The sequence below is a fragment of the Vulpes lagopus genome, chromosome 3, assembly GCF_018345385.1.
Source record: "Vulpes lagopus strain Blue_001 chromosome 3, ASM1834538v1, whole genome shotgun sequence".
NCBI classification, from domain to species: domain Eukaryota; kingdom Metazoa; phylum Chordata; class Mammalia; order Carnivora; family Canidae; genus Vulpes; species Vulpes lagopus.
In genome coordinates this window covers 71,010,079-71,036,517 of record NC_054826.1, presented here as the reverse complement: position 1 = coordinate 71,036,517, position 26,439 = coordinate 71,010,079, and the positions used below count along the sequence as shown (strand labels likewise).

Genomic DNA, 26,439 nt, shown 5'->3' with positions numbered 1-26,439 from the left:
AAAACAATTACCAGAGTAACATAAAATATCACTGACCACAGATAACCGTAACAAATATAATAATAAAAATTTAAAAGTTTGAAATAATAAAGAAGATATGATATCTATCTATCTATCTATCTATCTATCTATCTATCTATCTATCATCTATCTCAGGCATCAAAAAGAATGAAATCTTGCCATTTGTAATGATGTGGATGGAGCTAGAGTGTATTATGCTAAGCTAAATAAGTCAGTCAGAGAAAGACAAATACCATATGATTTCACCCACATATGGAATTTAAGAAACAAAACAGATGAACATAGGAGAAGGGGAGGAAAAAAAAAAGAGAGGGAAGCAAACCATAAGAGACTCTTAATTACAGAAAACAAACTAAGGGTTGATGGAAGTAGGTTGATAGGGGAGGGGCAAGATGGGTGATGGGCATGGAGGGACTTGTCTAGATGAGCACTGGATGTTATAGGTAAGTGATGAATCACTGAATTCTACACCTAAAACCAATTTTACCATTTATGTTAACTGACTAGAATTTAAATAAAAATTTGAAAGAAAAAAAAGTTTGAAATGTTATGAGGATTACCAAAATGATACACAGAGACAAAAAGTGAGAAAATGTTGGAAAAATGGCTCCAATGGACTTGCTGAATGTAGGGTTGCCACACACCTTTGGTACATAAAACAACAACAACAACAACAACAACAACAACAACAACAACACATATATCTGCAAAGCACAATTAATGAAGTGCAATAAAATGAGGCATGCCTGTATTTGGATTAGAGTTTATTAATGAGTTGTTCCAAACTAATTCTCTGAACAATTCATTTTCTTTCAAAGATGTACATGAATTATATCTTATGTGGCCTGTTTATCTTTATAGAATATGTATAATCATGATTACGTATATGAAAGCACATGGTTTTAGGACATACAATATCTTGTGTCATCTTAGTTCCCTGACCACAAAAAGGATGATCTATCCTACAGAGACCCTTTCAACTTCATTTCAGAAATAAGTGCAATGTCACCCAATATCTGTCATATTATAAAACAAATTACCAAAATACATACACCCATGATCATGAGGCACAAATGTTTATCAAATTCTGTATTGGGAGATAAAAACAATTAAAACATATATACACACATTTGTAATAGTTTACAAAGAATGAGTGCTAAAGTGTTCACTATATAAAATAGCCTATTCTCAATCAGCTTAAATATTTTTATTCACTGCTTTTTAGTTCTGTTTTATTTAATAAAGCCCTATACTACTTAATTATTTGTTTTTGGAGGTTGCACACAACCATCACATGTAAGCATGGCTATTGTCCAGGTGAACACGGTGGAAACTTTTAATTTTTTTTGTAATATATCTTCAGTATTGTTTTGAAAGAAAATAATCAGTCACCCACAGATGAACATTCAGATTGCTTAATGAGCACAATTATTACATCTATTTTACCAAAGTCATTCTTTATGAGTGCCCATAACTCATGTAGAACAATTATATTGCACTATGCTTTACGTATTACATAACACTTCTGTTTTGTGTGAAATGTCACATTAAATCTAAAACTCTGAAGTGCAATGGCCTTCAGAGAGATATCAACCATTTCTCAAATCATTCACCTTAGAAGAGATACTGAATTTTTAAAAAACAGACATTATCCTCTCTATCTGTAAAAGGAAAAGATTGGACAGGATAATTTTATAGGAACTTCCAGCTCTCAGATCTTATAATTTTATGCTTTTTTATCTTTCAGTAAAAAATTCTTCAAATTAAATACACTACATCTTTGGTTTAAAACTTAAAAAAGTATATTTTGTAGTATATTTTAGTATAATTTTAGTATGTTTTGATATATTTGTAGCATATTTTACATATTGAATATTTTGTATAGATTTTTATAAAATGATGAAACATATTTTGTAGGCAAATCATATTTATACTTAGAGTGAGTATATTTATTCTCTATATTGTTATAAAGCAAATATGTTTTCAGTTTCAGCTATCTGAAACCAGTTAGGAAGACAGCCACACAGATGATCAACCATATGGCATTAATAAATGTATAACAAGACAGACATGAAACACTTTATATTTTAACCAAACTGCTAAACTAACTCATGAAAATGTCATATATTACCTATTTAGTTGAGATTTTTATTGTGGAGAAATTGTGTCATAATTAACTATTAACATAGGACCAACCATTCTATTTTATGATTACTTCTCGAATTAAAGAAGATGGATTATCTTCCAAGCACATTCAATTACAGCTCCATGCAATTATATATATGGGAATATATAAATATGTTCAATCATATTAAATGACTCAGTCAGCTCTAGCATTTACACAGAGGGTACAATGGGGCATAAAGTCACTATAAGTAATTTTTAGGTAGGTCAGTAATTTTCAAACTATCTCCACTGAGGTATCTAAGTGTCCAAAGTTATGGTGAATGTGAGGAACCAAAAAGGATACCAAATTGGAAGACTTCACCCCTCTCACTCAGTATCCCCTAGTTCATCTTCTTTGGCTTGTATTTGTATGCTGTAGTTATATCTATGGTTTTGATTTTTAAAAAAGATGTGTTAGAAAATATTTTAAAATTCTGTTAGAGAACACTTTAATATTACTATAAGACCTTCTAAATAAATACAGGACCATAGGGGGAAAAAAGCCAAGGAGAAATGGACATTTGAGGAAAAGAAACAGGCTTAGTAAATACATTTAAGAATTTGTCAGTATAATTTAAATATCTATATCTCCCACATCTGTAAAATTAATTAGGTGAAATAGAAGTGATGATTTTTTTGTTACACGTCTGCCTGGAAATGGAAATATCTTTGCATAATTAGTCCATTAGTCCTTTTGTGTTTCCTCCATTTTCCTCCTGCAATATTGTAATAAATACTCTATTATATCCACTATATATCTGAAACCAACTTATTGTTCTCAGAGGAATTACAATGGACTACCCAATCCTACTGGATTTTCAAGCATTCAAAACTTAATAAAGACAAGACATTTACTTCAAAACTATTCTTTCCCCCATTGCAAAATACTCAGCAGCAAAGTAGTTGAATACGACTTTATATGATTTCCATTGTTAATGGAAATGTCAAATTAAACCAAAACAAACAACTACAACTGTTATTTGAAAGCTTGGAAAGAAAGACATAATCTGCATACATCTATTCCAGAAAGCTGAATGCAAAATTGCAGGAATGGAGATTCGGGCTAGAAGAAAATGGAGGAAGGTTTGGCCAAATGGAAAGGAGGAAGGGACTGGCACATTAGTTATTGGGTTGTTCTGGGAAAAGGCATCTAATTGGACCAGAACAGAGAATTTCCATAGCAGAGTATCGGACAAAGAAATAGGAGAGTAGGTAAGGACCAGACTCAGAAAACCTGTAATGCTGACATGTTTAGGACATCTTTAGTCTTGATACTACTCTTTAACCCAAACTGAACATGTCTGCAGAGGAGAGAATCTGTGGGGAAAAAATTAAGCAGCATTAATTTCTCTTCCACTGGAGACAGTAAACTCTCTGATGCTCAAAGAACTGGCTGCAAGGATGATGTGCCAGTAGACAGGTTCTTTTCTATGTTCTCGGGAGAATGACCGTTAAGCCTGAACACTTCATGATGATCTGCATTTTACTTATGGTTGGTTCCTTACTCCTTGACTCTGTCTGATCACCAATAGCTAATAAATGTTTCCTTTCTCTGTCCATTCTATCTTCACTTTCTTATAAGTTTTTATATATGTGATCTTTCTATTTGTCATGGATATTACTTAAAGACTGTCTACAGATTTTTTTTTACATATCCTCAAATACCAAACATAAGGATTGTGAATACTCAGTCAATAATTAGTCTGATTATATCAAACTTATTGAAATAATTTAAGAAGCTGAATTGACCTGCTCTCCTGGTAATGATGGAAACTCAGTGTTACCAAGAAAAAATGTGACTTAATTCATCATTAGAGGATTGCCAAACTGGAGGAAATTGCATCAATTATCTGCAGGCATTTGTGTTTGACATTATTCTGTGCAATTTAAAATGTGAATAACTGCTTTAGTAGTCATAATAGTACTTCGCAAAGAATTTACATTAAAACTAACTGGAGGTATTTGTAAATAGCAGTATGTTGAAAGCAAGCAGTGAACTTTGGCAGAAGTTCTTACTCACTGATTCATTCATATTTGTGTTATTTATAAGATGCTAATTGAATTATACTCTAGAAGAGTCTAAATATGGTGCTGCACAAAAGCTCTAATTTTGTGAAGACTAAACACAAATATTCATAGAGTTGTCAAATTGTGAAGATTCTATATTTGATAAACTACAATATTAATGGACAAAATTAAGAAAGAAAAATAAAGTAATACTAAATAAAACTAAGTTACTTTTTAGTTTGACTGAAAGAATACATCAACTGAAGTATTTATTTTTCAAAATAATCTAGAAATTCTATATACAGTATAATTGCTATGTTTTCTGTCTTTTGTAAAGGTATGGATTGAAGGAGTTGGGTGGCTTACTTGGTTAAGCATCCAACTCTTGATTTTGGCCTAGGTCATGATCTCAGGGTGGTGAGATTGAGTAGCATTGGGCTCTGTGCTCTGTGCTCTATGCTTCTCTCCCTCTCTCCCTTTCCCTCTGCCCCTCCCCCCACCTATGCTCATTGGCATGTGCTCTCTTTCTCTAAAATAAATAAATAAATCTTTAAAAATTAAAGGTTTGGAGTGAATTTTTAACCTTAAACTTCCTTGGCCCAGCTAGCGACATGTTCAATCTTCATCTGCTAGGTTCTTCTCACTTTCATACAATCCCCCCAACACACACACAGAAATAAATAGTAGTAGCTTTGAACAAAAGTCACATTCAAAAATGAATAATGCATGCAATTATCCTCAACCAATGTGTATGGTACAAGGTTGAGGAGGATTCGCATTTGCTTTGATGAAAGACAGCTCTACTCATGATTCCCTTCATTTTTCTCAGTATTAACATTTGCCAAAAAAAAGTACTCATTGCTCCATGACCTGAGATGCATTAAAGATTACACGCCAATAATTACTTTACAGAGAAAGAAAAAAGAGGACTGTGCTTGTCCTACATAAACCTGCCTTAACAACGCTATGGAACCCAGAGACAGGCACATGACATGATATTATACCACACACTCACACGCACTCATATACACAGACACACCTCAAAACTAAGCAAACTTTTTTTTTAAAAGACTTTATTTATTTATTCATGAGAGACAAAGAGAGAGAGAGGCAGAGACATAGGCAGAGTTGGAGAAGCAGGCTCCATGAAGGGAGCCCGATGTGGGACTTGATCTTGGGACCCGAGGATCACACCCTGGGCTGAAGGCAGGCGCTAAACCGCTGAGCCACCCAGGCATCCCAGCAAACTTCTTATTAAGGCACACAAAGTTATTTACCCTCTGGGCTCCACATATCCAGCCATACTCTGCCTTACTTACCCATTTCTCACCACACACCTTTTACACTAACTATATGGACTCTTCTACCCTTACACACCTTTGTATTCTTTTTTTTTTTTTTTTTTTTTTTTTCGTTTTTTTTTTTTTTTTATTTTTTTATTTTATTTTTTTTTATTTTTTTTAAATTAACTTTTATTGGTGTTTAATTTACCAACATACAGAAAAACACCCAGTGCTCATCCCGTCAAGTGTCCACCTCAGTGCCCGTCACCCATTCCCCTCCAACACCCGCCCTCCTCCCCTTCCACCACCCCTAGTTCGTTTCCCCGAATTAGGAGTCTTTATGTTCTGTCTCCCTTCCTGATATTTCCCAACATTTCTTTTCCCTTCCTTTATATTCCCTTTCACTATTATTCATATTCCCCAAATGAATGAGAACATACACTGTTTGTCCTTCTCCGATTGACTTATTTCACTCAGCATAATACCCTCCAGTTCCATCCACGTTGAAGCAAATGGTGGGTATTTGTCGTTTCTAATTGCTGAGTAATATTCCATTGTATACATAAACCACATCTTCTTTATCCATTCATCTTTCAATGGACACCGAGGCTCCTTCCACAGTTTGGCTATTGTGGCCATTGCTGCTAGAAACATCGGGGTGCAGGTGTCCCGACGTTTCATTGCATCTGAATCTTTGGGGTAAATCCCCAACAGTGCAATTGCTGGGTCGTAGGGCAGGTCTATTTTTAACTCTTTGAGGAACCTCCACACAGTTTTCCAGAGTGGCTGCACCAGTTCACATTCCCACCAACAGTGTAAGAGGGTTCCCTTTTCTCCGCATCCTCTCCAACATTTGTTGTTTCCTGCCTTGTTAATTTTCCCCATTCTCACTGGTGTGAGGTGGTATCTCATTGTGGTTTTGATTTGTATTTCCCTGATGGCAAGTGATGCAGAGCATTTTCTCATGTGCTTGTTGGCCATGTCCATGTCTTCCTCTGTGAGATTTCTCTTCATGTCTTTTGCCCATTTCATGATTGGATTGTTTGTTTCTTTGGTGTTGAGTTTAATAAGTTCTTTATAGATTTTGGAAACTAGCCCTTTATCTGATATGTCATTTGCAAATATCTTCTCCCATTCTGTAGGTTGTCTTTTAGTTTTGTTGACTGTATCCTTTGCTGTGCAAAAGCTTCTTATCTTGATGAAGTCCCAATAGTTCATTTTTGCTTTTGTTTCTTTTGCCTTCGTGGATGTATCTTGCAAGAAGTTACTGTGGCCAAGTTCAAAAAGGGTGTTGCCTGTGTTCTCCTCTAGGATTTTGATGGAATCTTGTCTCACATTTAGATCTCTCATCCATTTTGAGTTTATCTTTGTGTATGGTGAAAGAGAGTGGTCCAGTTTCATTCTTCTGCATGTGGATGTCCAATTTTCCCAGCACCATTTATTGAAGAGACTGTCTTTCTTCCAATGGATAGTCTTTCCTCCTTTATCGAATATTAGATGACCGTACATTTCAGGGTCCACTTCTGGGTTCTCTATTCTGTTCCATTGATCTATGTGTCTGTTTTTGTGCCAGTACCACACTGTCTTGATGACCACAGCTTTGTAATACAACCTGAAATCTGGCATTGTGATGCCCCCAGCTAAGGTTTTCTTTTTTAAAATTCCCCTGGCTATTCGGGGTCTTTTCTGATTCCACACAAATCTTAAAATAATTTGTTCTAACTCTCTGAAGAAAGTCCATGGTATTTTGATAGGGATTGCATTAAACGTATAAATTGCCCTGGGTAACATTGACATTTTTACAATATTAATTCTGCCAATCCATGAGCATGGAATATTTTTCCATCTCTTTGTGTCTTCCTCAATTTCTTTCAGAAGTGTTCTATAGTTTTTAGGGTATAGATCTTTTACCTCTTTGGTTAGGTTTATTCCTAGGTATCTTATGCTTTTGGGTGCAATTGTAAATGGGATTGACTCCTTAATTTCTCTTTCTTCAGTCTCATTGTTAGTGTATAGAAATGCCATTGATTTCTGGGCATTGATTTTGTATCCTGCCACGCTACCAAATTGCTGTATGAGTTCTAGCAATCTGGGGGTGGAGGCTTTTGGGTTTTCTATGTAGAGTATCATGTCATCGGCGAAGAGGGAGAGTTTGACTTCTTCTTTGCCAATTTGAATGCCTTTAATGTCTTTTTGTTGTCTGATTGCTGAGGCGAGGACTTCCAGAACTATGTTGAACAGCAGTGGTGAGAGTGGACATCCCTGTCTTGTTCCTGATCTTAGGGGAAAGGCTCCCAGTGCTTCCCCATTGAGAATGATATTTGCTGTGGGCTTTTCGTAGATGGCTTTTAAGATGTCGAGGAAAGTTCCCTCTATCCCAACACTCTGAAGGGTTTTGATCAGGAATGGATGCTGTATTTTGTCAAATGCTTTCTCTGCATCTAATGAGAGTATCATATGGTTCTTGGTTTTTCTCTTGCTGATATGATGAATCACATTGATGGTTTTACGAGTGTTGAACCAGCCTTGTGTCCCAGGGATAAATCCTACTTGGTCATGGTGAATAATTTTCTTAATGTGTTGTTGGATCCTATTGGCTAGTATCTTGTTGAGAATTTTTGCATCCATGTTCATCAGGGATATTGGTCTGTAATTCTCCTTTTTGGTGGGGTCTTTGTCTGGTTTTGGAATTAAGGTGATGCTGGCCTCATAGAACGAATTTGGAAGTACTCCATCTCTTTCTATCTTTCCAAACAGCTTTAGTAGAATAGGTATGATTTCTTCTTTAAACGTTTGATAGAATTCCCCTGGGAAGCCATCTGGCCCTGGACTCTTGTGTCTTGGGAGGTTTTTGATGACTGCTTCAATTTCCTCCCTGGTTATTGGCCTGTTCAGGTTTTCTATTTCTTCCTGCTCCAGTTTTGGTAGTTTGTGGCTTTCCAGGAATGCGTCCATTTCTTCTAGATTTCCTAATTTATTGGCATACAGCTGTTCATAATATGTTTTTAAAATCGTTTGTATTTCCTTGGTGTTGGTAGTGATGTCCCCTTTCTCATTCATGATTTTATTAATTTGAGTCTTCTCTCTCTTCTTTTTAATAAGGTTGGCTAATGGTTTATCTATCTTATTAATTCTTTCAAAGAACCAACTCCTGGTTCTGTTGATCTGTTCCACAGTTCTTTTGGTCTCGATATCATTGAGTTCTGCTCGAATCTTAATTAACTCTCTTCTTCTGCTGGGGGTGGGGTCTATTTGTTGCTTTTTCTCTAGTTCCTTTATGTGTAAGGTGAGCTTTTGAATTTGAGATCTTTCCAGTTTTTGAATGTATGCTTGTATTGCGATGTATTTCCCCCTCAGGACTGCTTTTGCTGCATCCCAAAGATTTTGAACGGTTGTATCTTCATTTTCATTAGTTTCCATGAATCTTTTTAATTCTTCCTTAATTTCCTGGTTGACCTTTTCATCTTTTAGCAGGATGGTCCTTAACCTCCACGTGTTTGTGGTCCTTCCATATTTCTTGTTGTGATTAAGTTCTAATTTCAAGGCATTATGGTCTGAGAATATACAGGGGACTATCCCGATCTTTTGGTATCGGTTCAGACCCGATTTGTGACCCAGTATGTGGTCTATTCTGGAGAAAGTTCCATGTGCACTTGAGAAGAATGTGTATTCAGTTGAGTTTGGATGTAAAGTTCTGTAGATATCTGTGAAATCCATCTGGTCCAGTGTATCATTTAAAGCTCTCGTTTCTTTGGAGATGTTGTGCTTAGAAGACCTATCCAGGGTAGAAAGAGCTAGATTGAAGTCACCAAGTATAAGTGTATTATTATCAAGGTATTTCTTGAGTTTGGTTATTAATTGGTTTAAATATTTGGCAGCTCCCACATTCGGGGCATATATATTGAGGATTGTTAAGTCCTCTTGTTGGATAGATCCTTTGAGTATGAGATAGTGTCCCTCTTCATCTCTCACTATAGTCTTCGGGGTAAATTTTAATTTATCTGATATAAGGATGGCAACCCCTGCTTTCTTTTGAGGACCATTTGAATGGTAAATGGTTCTCCAACCTTTTATTTTCAGGTTGTAGGTGTCCTTCTGTCTAAAATGAGTCTCTTGTAGACAGCAAATAGATGGGTCCTGCTTTTTTATCCAGTCTGAAGCCCTGCGCCTTTTGATGGGGTCATTAAGCCCGTTCACGTTCAGAGTTACTATTGATAGATATGAGTTTAGTGTCATCATATCTATTCAGTCCTTGTTTTTGTGGATTGTTCCACTGAACTTCTTCTTAAAGGGGAATTTTAAGAGTCCCCCTTAAAATTTCTTGGAGAGCTGGTTTGGAGGTTACATATTCTTTCAGTTCCTGCCTGTCTTGGAAGCTCTTTATCTCTCCTTCCATTTTGAATGAAAGCCTTGCTGGGTAAAGTATTCTTGGTTGCATGTTCTTTTCATTTAGGACCCTGAATATATCCTGCCAGCCCTTTCTGGCCTGCCAGGTCTCTGTGGAGAGGTCTGCTGTTACCCTAATATTCCTCCCCATAAAAGTCAGGGACTTTTTTTCTCTTGCTGCTTTAAGGATCTTCTCCTTATCTTTGGAATTTGCAAGCTTCACTATTAAATGTCGAGGTGTTGAACGGTTTTTGTTGATTTTAGGGGGGGATCTCTCTATTTCCTGGATCTGAATGCCTGTTTCCCTTCCCAGATTCGGAAAGTTTTCAGCTAGGATTTGTTCAAATACATATTCTGGCCCTCTGTCCCTTTCCGCGCCCTCAGGAACCCCAATTAAACGTAGGTTTTTCTTCCTCAGGCTATCATTTATTTCCCTTAATCTATCCTCATGGTCTTTTAATTGCCTGTCTCTTTTTTCCTCAGTTTCCCTCTTTGCCATCAACTTGTCTTCTATGTCACTCACTCGTTCTTCCACCTCGTCAAGCCTCGTCGTTAGGACTTCTAGCTTGGATTGCATCTCATTTAATTGATTTTTAATTTCTGCCTGATTGGATCTAAATTCTGCAGTCATGAAGTCTCTTGAGTCCTTTATGGTTTTTTCTAGAGCCACCAGTAGCTGTAAAATAGTGCTTCTGAATTGGCTTTCTGACATTGAATTGTAATCCATATTTTGTAACTCTGTGGGAGAGTGGGCTGTTTCTGATTCTTTTTTTTGAGGTGAGGTTTTCCTTCTAGTCATTTTGCTCAGTGCAGAGTGGCCAAAAACAAGTTGTATTGGGAAAAGGAGAAAAAGAGAGAGAAGGAAAAAAAGAGAAAAAGAAAAAAGAGAAAGAAGAAAAAAATAGGGGAAAAAGAGAAGAAAAAGAAAGAAAGGAGAAAAAAGAAAAAAAGGGGGGGTGGGGGAAGCAATCAGAAATCAAGAAGAAAGAGAGAAAAAAAAAAAAAGCACAAAACAAAACAAAAAAAAACAAAACAAAAACAAAAACAAAAAACACCACGGGGGAGTATCTTCCGATTCTGTGTACTGTAAGTCCCTTGACTTCCCTTGGAACTGGTCCGTCTCGCTGGTCTTCTGGGGGAGGGGCCTGCTGTGCTGATTCTCAGGTGTTAGCACTTGGGGGAGCTGCTCTGCCCCTGCCTGGTGCAGGGCTCAGTGGGGGTGTTTACCCCGTGGGGCCCCGGGAGGAAGCCACAGTGGCGGGGGCAGCTCTGGGACCCTGGATCCAGCCCCCGCAGTAGCTCCGGGGCTCTCCGTCTGCAGGGCCTGGGGGCTCCGGGGCGGGGCCGCTGATCTGCTCAGTTCCAGGCAGGAGCGTCCTTGCTGTCCTGGGCCCTCCCGGCCTCTGCCTGTCCCGGGGGAGGCCGGATCCTGGGCTGTGTCCCGGCGCCCTGTGCTCCGGGGCCTGCGCTGTTGGATTCGCGCTCCCGGCGGTGCAGCCCCCTCCGCGGAGCCGCCGCCCGAGCCCCTCCGAGCTGTTCCCGGAGCCGCGCAGCCCCCTCCGCGCGGAGCTTCTTCCTCTGCGCGAGCCGCCGCCGCTGAGCTGTTCCCGGAGCCGCGCAGCCCCCTCCGCGGAGCCGCCGCCCGAGCCCCTCCGAGCTGTTCCCGGAGCTGCGCAGCCCCCTCCGCGCGGAGCTTCTTCCTCCGCCCGAGCCGCCGCCGCTGAGCTGTTCCCGGAGCCCCGCAGCCCCCTCCGCGGAGCCGCCGCCCGAGCCCCTCCGAGCTGTTCCCGGAGCCGCGCCGCCCCCTCCGCGGAGCTTCTTCCTCCGCCCGAGCCGCCGCCGCTGGGCTGTTCCCGGAGCCCCGCAGCCCCCTCCGCGGAGCCGCCGCCCGAGCCCCTCCGAGCTGCTCCGGGTCCCTTCGAGCGCTGCAGCCCTTAGGGAGCTCGGCGCATCTCCCGGGGCGCAGTTCCTCTGTTACTGTCCCAGGGAGCCCGAGGGCATCCCCGCCTTTCTGGGGATCCTGCTCCAATTCCCCGGGAGGCCTTTCCCCCGGGAAGGTCGGTGCAGCTCCTGCTCCTCCGGGACGGGGCTCTCCTGTCCTGGGGACACTCGCCCCGGCCTCAGCCCGGCTCCTCGCGGGGCCCCTCCCCCTTGGAGGCCTTTTGTTTCTTTATTTCTTTTTCCCCGTCTTCCTACCTTGATAGAAGCACGAACTCTTCTCACTGTAGTGTTCCAGCTGGTCTCTCTTTAAATCTCAGGCCGAATTCGTAGGTTTTCAGGATGATTGGATGGTTTTCTAGGTAATTTGCTGAGGACAGGTGACCTGGAGACCCTACTCCTCCGCCATCTTGCCCCTCCCCCCACACCTTTGTATTCTTATTTCCATACTTAGCTTTTCTGTCTCCTTAGCCTATAATCTCTTTCCTCACTTGTTTACCTAATGAATTCTAATTCATCCTCTGGTGTCTAATGTTTAATTTTTACTCCTTTAAAAAATATATGGACATCCTCAAAATATTGAGTTACTCCCTCATTGTTCTCCCATAGCATATGGTGCAAAACAATGATGTTAAACCATATCAGGCTATTTTTGTTGTTGTTTTGAATAATATAGTTGTTTCTTTGCTGTAATTTGCTATAATTCAAATTTGACCCTTAAAGCTTTGGTCAGATTAAGCATCTCTAGTACTTAAAACAGGCTTATCATGAATTAGGTGTCAATAAATATTTTAAGAAAGTCTTTGGCCAGCCAGTTATTTCCATATTTACTTAAAATTCTAACCCAGTAAAACAATGCTGAAACAAATACTAAAAATGGCTTCCAGGAGCTGGTGGATTTACTATTCTTTTACATTTCAACAGAGGAAGCAGTCACAACTTTTCATTTAAAAATATTTTTAGCAAATAGAAAAAGTTTTAGAGCTTGGTAGTTCATCTGTTAGCATGCATATCTCATGAGTTTGAAGTGGTAAACAGAGGGCAATATTTGAAGTAGGATGTTGATTCATATTGACATCAGCCAGTTTTGACTTAGTCACCTGGCTTCTCCATTTCCAGTAATAAAAAACATGGAGGTGATGTATGTTCCTCTTTTATTACAGAAATACAGATATCAGTCAAATTAACTAAAGTATGCTCTCATACAATGTTACAACAAATTCTGCTTTAAAAATACCAGCTCAAATGTGTGCAGTGATGAAATGCTGCTTGAATAAATAGATCTGAGTTCTCCCTAGATATATTATCACATCGCTTCCTGAGCCATTTTCAGTCTCATTTTCTCACCCATAAAATGAGAAGATGGACTACAGGAATTTTCTGGCCTTTTCAATATTTGAAATACAATCCTTGATAAATAAGATCATTTATACAATGGCTGAATTGCTAAATCACTGTTGCAGTTCTTCAACAAGCCCTCTTTCAGAAAAAAAAAATCACAGGTATTTATATAATCTGGAAAACCTGCAGACCCTCCATGTACCTAGCATCATGATGTTTTAACTAATACAGGTTTATGGTGACTATTCAAAAACACTCTTCTCACAAATGGATTAGAATTGGATTTCTTTTCAGTAGCACTATTTGATTTAGTAAGAACCAAAGGTATGTGCCTCCTCTAAAAACTGAGAAACTGATAGATAACAGGTTAAAAAAAAAAAGTAAAACTTTTCCCAGAGTCATTGAGATAGTTTCCCCAACTGATAAGGGGTATGAAAATACCCATGCTTTGGTGTACAGGCCTTTGAACAAAATGAGAGCACCTTCTGTAAAGATGGACTGTACCAATGTATGGTTCAGAAAGTCTACATATTACATTAGGCTTTTATTGACAAGTTGAAATTAAAAACAATAATCAAACTCTATTTCCCAGGCAATGTACTAAGTCAATACTAAATTATTTGATAGTATGAACAATGGCCAAATTAAGAAGTGAAACACATTTTCAAGGATGAGTAACAGATTGGGGACACTAAGTAAACACAAATTCTAAGGATGAAACTGATCTATGACTAGCCTGAAACAGACCAAGACAAGTTTCATGAATAAATAAAAGTAGCACAAGCGAAGGGACTTAAGAATCAGCATTATATAGAGAGCAGATGACTGTGCCCTCTATATTCAGCACCTGGCTCGATAAAATATCACCCTCATGGCTTGAGGACAAAGCTGGTTTTCCACAGATCACCATTTCTAAAACAGATACCCCGAATATTCCTAATGTTAACAGCATCATCTCTTATGTTTTAAATCTAGCAGTGACAACTGTGCATCTAGATAAATGCTTTGGTTAACAGTGATTAACTGATATCAGCTTCTTCAAGAAAACCTTTCATTTTAGAACGAAAATGCTGCCAATATCCATGATGTTACACAGTTTTTGATGGTCTGCTGTTATAAACAGCACACAGCCCAATATGGACTGGAGAAATTAACTCAGTTGAGTAAAGAACCGGGTTAATGAAGACAAGGTCACAGATTTCATCCCCACACATCCTCAGTTAATTTGGCAGAGAAAAACCTCGCTGCCAAGCTCCAGCTGTTATTTCAGCAAGCCCAATTGTAAATGCATAGTGTGGGTCACAGTGGATCAAAACAACCCACCCATCCAGTCTCCTGGAAAACAATGCCAAACGCCCATGGTTCGAATTAGCAATTGTGTATTTTATTTAAATGGCACTGTTTCTTTTTTTTCAAGTGTTACTTAGCTCTGAATAATGATGGAAGATAAAAATTCAGGAAAATTTGTTTTACATCATTGAATGTTTTTGCGCATGATCTGTCGTTTTCACATCTATGGTTTGTCCACCTGTAACAAAGAAATAATTCATACCTCTTAAGCAGCAGCATTCAACTTGCATCAGGCAGAAATGGTGATTTCCAAGGGTATAATTATGTAAAATGGAGTACATTTTCTGAGCCTCAGATTTAGAGGAGGATTTTCAGCAATGGAATATATCTAGCCACGATAATAACAGGCATTTTGCTACCTTAAGCATTATAAGTAGGAGACATTGTGTTTCATAAAAGAATTTTGATTCAAAAATGAGTCTATGTAGTACATTGGTAAATCAGCTGTTAGAAAGGATTCTGCATGACCATGCCAAATGTTAGAAGTAACACATACACTGGACAGTTGTGCATGTGCATGGGCACACGCACACACATATTTGGATTGAAAATCAAACTGTGAGTCTCACTGTCTAGTGGCAGTTTGTTTTATATCTCCCCCCATGAACCTCCTATTTTGAATTTCTGAGACTTTGGCATTAAAGATCTTTAGTGAAACAATGGAATACAATCCCACTTTAGTGAAAGTTAACAATCGTGGAAGTTCCTTCTGATTTCTTGTTCTATCATTGAATTTCTATTCCTATTTATATATACTTTAAATGACTGTGGTATCTGCCTCATGTGGGAAAAAATAAAAACAAAAAGTTGGTTCAACATGCAAGGCTTTATAATAATCCTCCTATGGTAATTCTTTATGTTCTTGCAAGGCTTATCATATTAACTTTTGCTTTGGTGAAGGTATTTAATCAGTATTTTCACTGAACTGGGTTCTATCATTCCTCAGTTTTGTGCCTTGCTCATCCTGTTAGTCTCCATTGATTTCTAAAGAACAAAAAAGGAAAGGAACACACACTTAAGAATTCTATCAAAACAAAGTAAGAAAGAATCATTAGACTCAGGAACATCTGCAGAAGGATAAAAGTCGAAAAGACTTTTTAAAATAAAACATGAGAGTGTCTCATTTAAAAAATTTAGCCTTCTGCTAGACCCTGTTTGACTGATACTTTTCCCCTCTCTCTGTTACCTTCAGTGTTGAGCAGCAAACTGTCTATAGAGTTTTCCCATTTTAATATTGCAGTCACTTTGATCTTTCATTTATTAACAAATCTCACGACCGTATTTATTTCACCTTATTAGCACTGAGGACACAAGGTTTTGAAATTTTACAGTAAATCAGAACAGAATCAGTCTTAATCATTTTGATGATTGGGCTCTAATTTTTGTTTTTTTGTTTTTTTTTTTTTTTAAATTTTCTTATTTATTTATGATAGTCACAGAGAGAGAGAGAGAGGGAGAGACACAGGCGGAGGGAGAAGCAGGCTCCATGCACCGGGAGCCCGACGTGGGATTCGATCCCGGGTCTCCAGGATCGCGCCCTGGGCCAAAGGCAGGCGCCAAACCGCTGCGCCACCCAGGGATCCCTGGGCTCTAATTTTTGGAGCTAATATGGTACTGATATGGGAGAGCTTGGTTCTGGTCTCATGGAGTGGAAGAATGAAATCTCTCGGACACAGGAGAGTGAGTAAAGGCATAGAAATGTATTAGGTAAAGATAAAGAGAAAGCTCTCAGAAATGAGTGGGATCCGGACAGGGTTGCCACTGAGGGCTAGTAGGGCTGGTCTTTTATTGAAGGCCTAATCATAGAACCTAAATCTCTTTAACATTATCCATTGACATCACCATTGAGTAAGGACTAGCGATAACATCTTTAATGGCTTACTTCTTTGAGGTTTGGTTATTTGTTGGTCACAAGTAGCTGTTATAACAAGATACCCTCCCTGCCCACACATAGGGCAGGGTGGTCTGGCTTGTTCCTCTATATCTGGTTTCCTCAACTCAGCAGTTTTGGGATTTTTGTGAGCCTGCTTCCTTGGCCCTCTACCTAGCCCCGCCTACCCCTGTTTGTCCCTAAGGCTTTACTATACAAAAATGAAGCTCTAAGTGATATTGTACAGTTCTAACAATAATTCTGACTCTCTATTAGCATTTCTATGTGTTTTCTTCTGTTTAGTTCAATTTTGTTTTGTTATTCTAAACACTGATATACATTAAATATGTAAAGGAAAAATAAAATCAAATGAATAGGTAAACAAGTACAGGAATTTTAAAGACTTACTAAACTTCATAAACTATGGTTTTATTTCACAACTTGTTATGGAGAAAAGAGTTGTAATATGAAAATCAGAGTCTGGGTTTGATAATGCTCTACCTTGTAGGGTCCCAGGGCAGGCTGCCCTAAGCTGGATCTCTTCGCCATAAATATTATTTTGAGTTAAAAGTAATCAAAACTCAGTAGGTGCAGGAAAAGTTCTCTGCCTCCTCCCTACTGCCTAATTTATACTGGGAGGGAGAGCCTGTACCAGGAAGAGAGCTATTAACAGAGACTCCCTCTTTTTTTTTATTTTTAAAAATATTCTATTTATTTATTCACGAGAGACACAGAGAGAGAGGCAGAGACACAGGGAGAGGGAGAAGCAGGCTCCATGCAGGGAGCCTGATATGGGACTCAATCCCGGGTCTCTGGGATTACGCCCTGGGCCAAAGGCAGGTGCTAAACCGCTAAGCCACCCAGGCTGCCCAAGACTCCCCTTTATCCCAGAAGGCCAGAAGGCCTTATCTTCACCATAAGGCCACCTTTGTTTTTCCCAACATCGCCTTTCACCTTCCTGCTAATGACTTTTCTTCCCCTTGATCCTCAGGCCCTCTGTCTCTCCTTAGCTCAAACAAGCTTCAGGTTGCCTCATTGTCTTTGGAATTTCTTGTCTGTGTGGATTCCGTGGAAGTAGGCCTATTAAATCTGATTTTCTCCAGTTAATCTGTCTCATGTCAAGTTGATTCTAAATCTAGCTAGGATTCTGGGGCAGAGGAAGTTCTTTCTTACCAACAATTCTTATGGTTACATGATCTTGGGCAAATTATCTATATTCTTTGAATTTTAATTTCCAAATTTGCAAATTAGAAAAATAACAGATACATATATATATATATATAAAATTATATATATATAAAATTGAGGGATCCCTGGGTGGCGCAGCGGTTTGGCGCCTGCCTTTGGCCCAGGGCACGATCCTGGAGACCCGGGATCGAATCCCACATCGGGCTCCCGGTGCATGGAGCCTGCTTCTCCCTCTGCCTGTGTCTCTGCCTCTCTCTCTCTCTGTGTGACTATCATAAATAAATAAAAATTAAAAAAAATATAAAAAAATAAATAAATAAAATTGATAATACATATAAATGACAACACACACTAGTGGCTCAAAATTGCTAGTTGTTTTTAGTATTTATTTCATTAAGGTGAATATATTAATATTTGCATTTTATGTATCTTTGTGATAGCAATTAGTCATTGCCACTAGTAACACTGTGTCCAAAATTGTGCAATCAATAACAACAAAAATGTATCTCATTTACACTATGCTTTCTCCTGAAATAAAACTTTTTAACATGCTGTACCAGGAATATGCTCTCTACTGTTCTATCTTGTTAACTCCTTCTTATCACTCAGATCTCCTCATAATTGTTACTTCCTGAGAGAAACCTTCTCAACTTCACTAAGTATCTTGTTATATTTTTAAAGGAAAATATGAACACTTAGCACTTACATAATGTTGTATTTACTTATGGATCATAGTCAAAGAAATCTCAGCTTAAGATCATATACAGAGGCCCCAGACTTGGCAATACCAGTTAGAGCAAACAACTGGGCTGGAATCCTGTTTACACATAGTCAATTCTACCCCACTTCCAGTAGCCCTCCTCTGTCTCCAGGAGACTGACAGGCAAACATTTCTCTCTCAAGCTAAAAGGTGGATGCTTCTTTCTAAAGAAATATAAAAAGCATATTCTAAGAGTACTCTAATTTCTAACACAAATGTTGACATCTCAAAATAGTGTCTAGAGTCACCCAGCATAAAGGCTAGATTTATCACATTTATTCTTTATCAAGTGAGAGAGAGACAAGTCCCGCCTACATGCACAACTGTAAAGTATGCTTTTCTTTGGCTTATTTTAAAATATAAACAGAAATCCAAGAATTACCATACATTTGAGAACAGTCTTCAGCATGGAAAATAAATCATAAGATAAACAGGGGAGAAATGACCGTTGTGAAGGCATACGTTATTCAAGGAAATGAAAAAAGCTAAATAGAATCTATCCAAATAAAGCTCTCCATACAAATATTGTCAAAGAATTTATGAAGAGAGTATATCCATAAGACAAGTGTAGGAGAAAATGAAAGCATTCAAAGAACAAAAAAAAAAGACATTTTGAAACTAGAAAATTCTCTTTAAAATAATTTCAATTGAAGGCATGCTAGGCTGGCTTAGTTGATGAAGCAAGGACTCTTGATATCAAGGTTGTGAATCTCATCAGTTGTAGAAATCACTTAAAAATAAATTCTTTAAAAAATAATTTCAATGGAAGAATTAGAATATAAAATTGAGGACAAGAGGTGGAACTTTTGAGGGAAAAACTAAGATATGAAGAATCAATACATCTAACATCCAACTAATTGGAGCTCCAGGAAGATGATAGATAGAAAAGTGAAAAAGATGTCAAAGATATAAAAGACACAGAGTCCTTAGAGTAGAAGAGCACATTAAGTTTTTCCTGGGTTCCTTTTACTGCTTCTATCTGGTCTCTGTGTTTCTGTTCTTGCCTTTTGTGTGTGTGTGTGTGTGTGTGTGTGTGTGTGTGTGTTTCTCCATACAGGAGTGACCCTTTTAAAATGTAATACAGAGCAGTAAACATCATTATTCAAAATCCTGGAATGGCCCCTATTGCACACAGAGTAAAAGCTAAAGTTCTCACTTGATATGTCTTGTACCTTCCTTCATATCTCTGATCTCATCTCACGCTAATTATTCTAGGCTCAAATGTCAGGAATGCTTCCCAGCTAGGATTATCTCTAATTGTGACTTCTGCTTCAAACTCACTTTCCCTGGAAATCTGCATGCTTAACCTCCCATCTCCTTCAAATGTTGCTCAGATGAGTCCTATCTTGATCACACTATTTAAAAATATAACTCCAGCCCAGCAATAATTCTAACTGGTCTTCCTCACCTGTCTCTATGTTTTCATTTCTCCATAGCTTTCTAAAATATGATCCAAGTTACTTATTGTACCTACTCTTTATTGTCTGTCTCTATTCAATGGGATATATGCTCCATGAGGCCCAGGACCTTTGTAGATTTCATTCATTTATTGTGTTACAAGAGCCTTGAATAGTATCTAACACATAGAAGATGCCTGCAACTATTGAATGAAAAAATGAATAAATGTATTTTATTTTATTTTATTTATTCATGAGAGACACACACACACAGAGACAGAGAGAGAGAGAGAGAGAGAGGCAGAGACATAGGCAGAGGGAGAATCAGGCTCCATGCAGGGAGCCCAATGTGGGACTCAATTCTGGGACTCCAGGATCATGACCTGAGCCGAAGGCAAACACTTAATTGCTGAGCCACTGAGGCGTCTCATGAATAAATGAATAAATTAGTGAATGAATAAAGGATTCCTCCACTGAATGGCACAAGACTTGAAGGTCTGGCACTGTAAATAAGAAAATACAATCTGAGCATACACTCATTACGAAGATTAATGTTTATAGCTTGAATAATATAAATATTAGTTTTTCAAAATATAGAAATAACCAATAGGCAAAGCATTAATGATGCATTTATAAAGTAACTTTGCAAAGCAAACATCAACACGCACTTGTAAAATTTGGTAGGTAGGAGACAGAAAAGGTGGACAAAGGTAATATAGCTATAAATTGGAGTCTAGAATTAGGACTTCATCAAGATAAAAAGCTTTTGCACAAGGAAACAATCAAAACTAAAAGGAAGCCTATGAAACAGGAGAAGATATTTGCAAATGACTGAGAAAGCGTTAATGTCTAAAATCTATAAAGAACTTTTCAAACTCAACACCCCAAATGTCCACCCATGGACAGAAGACATGAACAGACATTTTTCCAAAGAAGACATCCAGATGGCTAACAGGCACATGAAAAGATGCTCAACATCACTCATCACCAGGGAAATACAAATCAAAACAACAGTGAAATATACCACCTCACACCTGTCAGAATGGCTAAAATTAACAACACAGGCAACAACAGATGTTAGCAAGGGTGCAGAGAAAGGGGAACCCTCTTACACTGTTGGTAAAAATGTAAACTGGTGCAGCCACTCTGGAAAACAGTATAGAGGTTCCTCAAAAAGTTAAAAATACACTATGCTATAATCTAGCAATTGCACTAGTAGGTATTTACCCAAAGGATACAAAAAAAAAAAAACAGATTTGAAGGGGTACAGGCAACTTGATGTTTATAGCAGCATTATCAATGATAGCCAAAGTATAGGAAGAGCCCAAATGTTCACTGACTGATAAATGGATAAAAAAACAAGTGGTCTACATATAGAATGGAATATTAGTCATCAAAAATAATGAAGTCTTGCCATTTGCAACAACATAGAGCTAGTGTGTACTATCCTAAGGGAAGTAAGTCAGAGAAAGACAAATACCATATAATTTCACTCATATGTGGGATTTAAGGAACAAAACAGATTAACATAGGGGAAGGGGGAAAAAGAGAAGCAAAACATGAGACTCAATTATAGAGAACAAACTGAGGGCTGATGGGGGGAGGTGGGTAGGGGATAGGTTAGATGGAAGATGGGTATTAAGGAGGGGCACGTATGATAACCACCAGGCCACTGGGTGTTATATGTGTGATGAATCACTAAATTCTACTCCTGAAACCAACATTACACTGTATGTTAACTAACTGGAATTTAAATAAAATTTGGAAAATAAAACAACAAATTGTGAATCCAGATGAATCCTGTTCTCAGGGAAATCTATCGATGAACAAAATGGTTACAAGAGTATGATTTTTTATAGAGGTGGTCAGTGACAGAATTGGAAAAAAAAATAAGTGGTATAATATTAATAGAGGGTCAAAAAATAATGATCATGGCTGATAAACTATAAAATAGCAATATAATTACTTAGTGAAACATAGGTAAGTAAGAGAAAAGCTAAATATAAAAGTAGCTGAAAATGGTCATATCTTGGAATTTGAACTAGGAGGAGAGTGTCAGTGGGATGGGAGACTTTTTAAAATATGCTCTTATATACTATTAGATTTTTCTTTAGTGTACAGTATTTCTTTAATAAAATATTTTACAAATATTTGAAAAGAAAATAAAAGCAGCCTTGGAAAATGCATATTAATAATTACTAACCAGTAAACATTGTTTTCCTTTTGTAAATAAAACATGTCCTTTAATGATTTTATTATGTAGGGGTATTTTTCAGGTGAAATACAACAAATCATAACTACAAAACAAAAAAGAAAAATAAGAATAAAGTTAAAATGAGAGTACCTGCTACTAACCATTCATCCAGACACCAAGCCCAGCATAATAGGTTTGAATAACAATACATTTTTTTCTCATAGTTATTTTTTTTAAGATTAATTTATTCATTTTTGAGAGAAAGCCAGCAAGCAAGGGGAGGGGGAGAAGGAGAGGGAGATAATAATCTTAAGTAGATTCCATGCAGAACATGGAGCCTGAAGTGGGGCTGAATTTTATGACCCTGAGATTATGATCTATGCCAAAACCAAGAGTCAGATGCCCTAACAACTGAGCTACCCAGACACCCTTTCCAGCAGTTCTAATGTTGAAGCCATAGTCTACTTAAGGAGGAACAATGTAGGACTTGGTAAAAACCAGAACATTGTTGATATTCATTAACTTGTATAATTCATTCATTTATTCATTCATACACCAAATGTATATTGTACATCTGTTATTTTCTAGACACCATTTAATATTTTATGAGATAAAAAACATAGTCACTTTCTCATTTCTAAGTATTTTGTCTTTACCTACAACCATGGTTCAGGAATTTGATAGGCAGTAGTCACTACATGCAATCATGTATTTAATGAAGTAGCAACATAAACATATAATTAATAGTATATTACTTCTACATATTAAGTTATAAAGTATATTCATATATATTATTTTGTTTCACAATAGCCCTGTGTGAAAGATGGTTTTCCATTCCTAATTTGCAGAGGAGAAAACAGAATTAGAGAACTTGCCTAAGATCACATTTTTTTGTTTTGCTTTGTTTTTTAAAGTAGGCTCCCCACCTATCATGGACTCCAGCGCAAGCCTTGAACTCATGACCCTGAGATCAAGACCTGAGCTGAGATTAAGAGTCAGAAGCTTACCTGACTGAGCCCACAGGTGCCCCTAAGATCATCTGTTTGAGAAAAAAGTAAATACCCCAATTCATTGCACTTTCTGCCACATTTCACATAATTTACTTCATTTCAATGCTTGGGTTAGGCATGTTTGTCTCTTCCATCGGGCTATTCTAAAAACTTAGATCAAGTGATCAAGCGCTCCTCTCTGGAAGTTACACTAATTCTATCCAAGCAACTGGGATCACTTCTTTACCGAAATTCTAAACTTTGTATGCATATATGTGCATGTGTTTATGTGTTATGTGTGTGCATGCATGCACTACACCGTATAACAGCATTTATTTTATTGTTTCAATGTGCTTGCATATTTTTGAGACTAGGATTTCACTGTAATACCTGCTAGCTTCTATACTGCTTCATGGATCTGTGCTTATTATGCAGGTTTAGACTAGAAGAATTTTGGATTCTGATCCTGACTGATTAAAACTGTGAGGCTGGTTTCATGTAACTTTAGAGCCAGCCAGATGACATTTTTCTCTACATCTGTATGTCACATAAAGAGATATGTCAGAAATCATAGAAGCACATGATCTCTTTGCTTCTACCTCCTTCTCTGCAATATGCTGGTAAAGGTAAGGGGCATACACAAGCTGGATTCTAATCCCATCGCTAGTATTTACAGCTGTGAGGCCTTGGTTTATTAATATATTCCTTCCATGCCTTCATGGTTTCATCTCTAATATAATAACAGTACATACCTCATAGGATTATTTTGAAGGTTAAATGAGTTAAATAATTCAGAACAGGGTCTGAAATATAATGGCACTTACTAAATTATTACTAGCTATTTTTATCTTCTTCACAGATGATCTGGATTATTAAATTAGATGGTGCATGTGAAAATGATTTGAAAGTACTGTTACTATTTCATTTAATCATATGTGTATTTATGGTGAACAATGAATAAAATTTACAAGCATTAAAAGTGGGAAAGACTCAATCATAAGCACCACATAAAAATATTTAAATGCTATCCAGGAAAAACTGACTTCCGAGATTCTCAGGATACTTCCTCTCAATTCACTTAATCATCGATCTCTGGGTCATGCTACAGTAGAATTCTGACAAAAGAAAACAAAAGGAAGCCTTTAATGTTGCCCTTCTGGGGCTCAAAACCTGCCTGGTTACACCCTCTATCTCCTGCTCAATTCTTCTCAATTTCCACCTAACATCAGTAGCAACAGTAACCATGCTCAGTAATGGGAAAATAACACATGTCCCTAGATCATTTGAGCAGCTAGCTTCTGCTCCTTAGCTTCATTTTCATAACCTCAGCTGAACATTATTTTGACCACTGACTAGTTTTATATCATTTATAAAACTCTAATTTATGCACTGTATTTCAGAGAACTCCTTTAATAGCCACTTTCGTTTCCGGTGGCCTAGACATTATTCACCTGAATGAGAAGGGATCAGTTTTAGCCAATTAAAGATCATAAAAGGAAAACAGATACCACCCATAAGCAAAACCCTGCACTGACAGTTAAGATTACAAAATAAATTGTCTGTCTACCTGTAAATTACAAACCATTACGGTTTCCCTGATCATTCAATTATATTTTAAAATCAGTTTATTATTTTAAATCAATCTTTTTTTGTTAGATGTCTTAGATTCAAATGTATGCCCCATTCTTAACAAGTGCATAGTGTTTTGGACATTAATTTTTATGTTAGAATCTCAGGACTGTTTTACAACTAAATCCTTTTTTTTTTCTTTTGTAAATTTCCCTTCTTTCAAATTTTATTTTCTGTACCTTGTATGTTTTTGCAATCAAAATTAGGTATTTCAAAACAAGAGAGAGGATAATTGGATGGATAAATGGAAAGTGAGTCTATTTCAGACGAGTCTGTAAAGCAGAAAAGGTTATAGGTGGAGAATGAAAGGCACATTCCAGAAAAGTGGAATAGCAAGTATGCAGACATGGAGATCTCTAAATATCCTTCCTTTTCCCTTTCATTCTCCATTGGGTGGTATCTTGGTAGTCATTAAGAATTTGAATAATCCAAAGACAAAGCAAAAGTTTATAGTACTATGGAAGAAGCACAAAATTTATAAATAATAAACAAGCAAACAAACGACTGGTAGGAAATAGGTCACTATCCTACATGGGAGAGAGAGAATAGTAATAGCAGGAGGAGGATAAACAATATTTTCCATCCTCCCCTTCGTAATAAACAGATTCTTAGAAGTTTTTGACTAACATTTAAATCTTTTTAGATGAGGCATTTGGGGATAAGTTTATATTACACACATTTCTTCATCTGTTTATATTTCTATTGCCAGCATTTGAGGGTAGCAACCATATGTCAGTTGTCTTATATTCCCAGAGTCAAACACAGGGCCTAGCTTATCATGAGAATGCTATAAATACTTAATTACATCGTCAGGGTTAGGGTTGGATAGAGACGAAAGCATGGGTAAGACTATTTTGCATATTAATTGATGGTTTTCTAAAAACTAAAAACAGAAATGTCTAAAGAGAAATCAAAATTTACCTGGTATCCAAATAAATGCTGAAAAATATCATATATTTTTCTATATTCTTTGATTATATAGACACACACTCATCCCCCACATACCCTCTCACTCTCCCACACACATACATATTCATAACTTAAAAATAATTTCAAATGTTAAAAATGGACAAAGTTGTAGAGTCAAAAATAAATGCCTCTTTCACCCCAACCTGATTTCTGGTCCTCTAAAAGAAAACATCCCAAGATGTTTTGTAGACAAACAAGCACATAGGTGCACATTTAGTATTAATACACAGGATGGCACCATGCTACACAAGGAGTCTGTATACATCATTACTTTCTCCACATGAAGATGAATAATATGAAATCTGCATTTCAAGCTGGTATTTTTCATTTAGTTCACAGCAGAATAAACTGGAAGCTTAAATATTCTCAATCGCTATACCCTGATATTTAGACTTATTAAGTCCATAGGAGGGGCAAAAATTATGTGTGTTAAAAAAATCCCTCAGGTATTTCTGATTACCGTTTGAGAACAACTGTTCTAATTAACTCCTGGGTTAATTTTGTTAAAAATATCCACATGCACATAGCTGAGTTGATTTAGTTTAGAAAAGAGAATTATTTGACCTGGTCTGTATCACTGACACTTATTATAGAGATGCATGGGATTTGTAGAATAGTTACAAATTTTAACACAATCAGAAAAAATCTAGATCTTTAGAGGAAAATGCTGCTTGACAAAAATCACTTTTCTAGAGTACAATACCCTTCTGCATCAGAATACTTTGAGAATAAGTCTGGTTAAAAGAATAAACACTGGTTGAGGTAAACAGCACTTAAATTAGTTCTGATCTATTTCTCACTTGCAGACCAAGATTTTAGGCTGTGAAGTATAATTTGACAGGTCCCTTCAATTAGTTTATGAAGGTAAGCCATTGCCAAGCTCCTCACTGGAATCATAATTCAATGCATTTTCTCTTCCTTATTTGCCTATTGAATAAGTAAATACTCAAT

General features: G+C 37.5%; 1 protein-coding gene across 6 annotated transcripts in view; it reads right to left on the bottom strand.

Annotated features, from left to right (window-relative positions):
* Positions 1-26,439, bottom strand: part of CTNNA3 (catenin alpha 3) — a 1,730,823-nt gene that overhangs the window by 132,135 nt on the left and 1,572,249 nt on the right. The window contains exon 16 of one of the 6 annotated variants that reach the window (XM_041748055.1): positions 14,540-14,670. The exons of the other annotated variants lie outside the window; for them this stretch is intronic. Within the exon in view, the coding sequence (XP_041603989.1) occupies positions 14,562-14,670 (109 nt within the window). The 3' untranslated portion in view covers positions 14,540-14,561. Of the gene's footprint in view, positions 1-14,539; positions 14,671-26,439 lie in introns of those variants that run through there. 6 annotated transcript variants of the gene reach the window in all.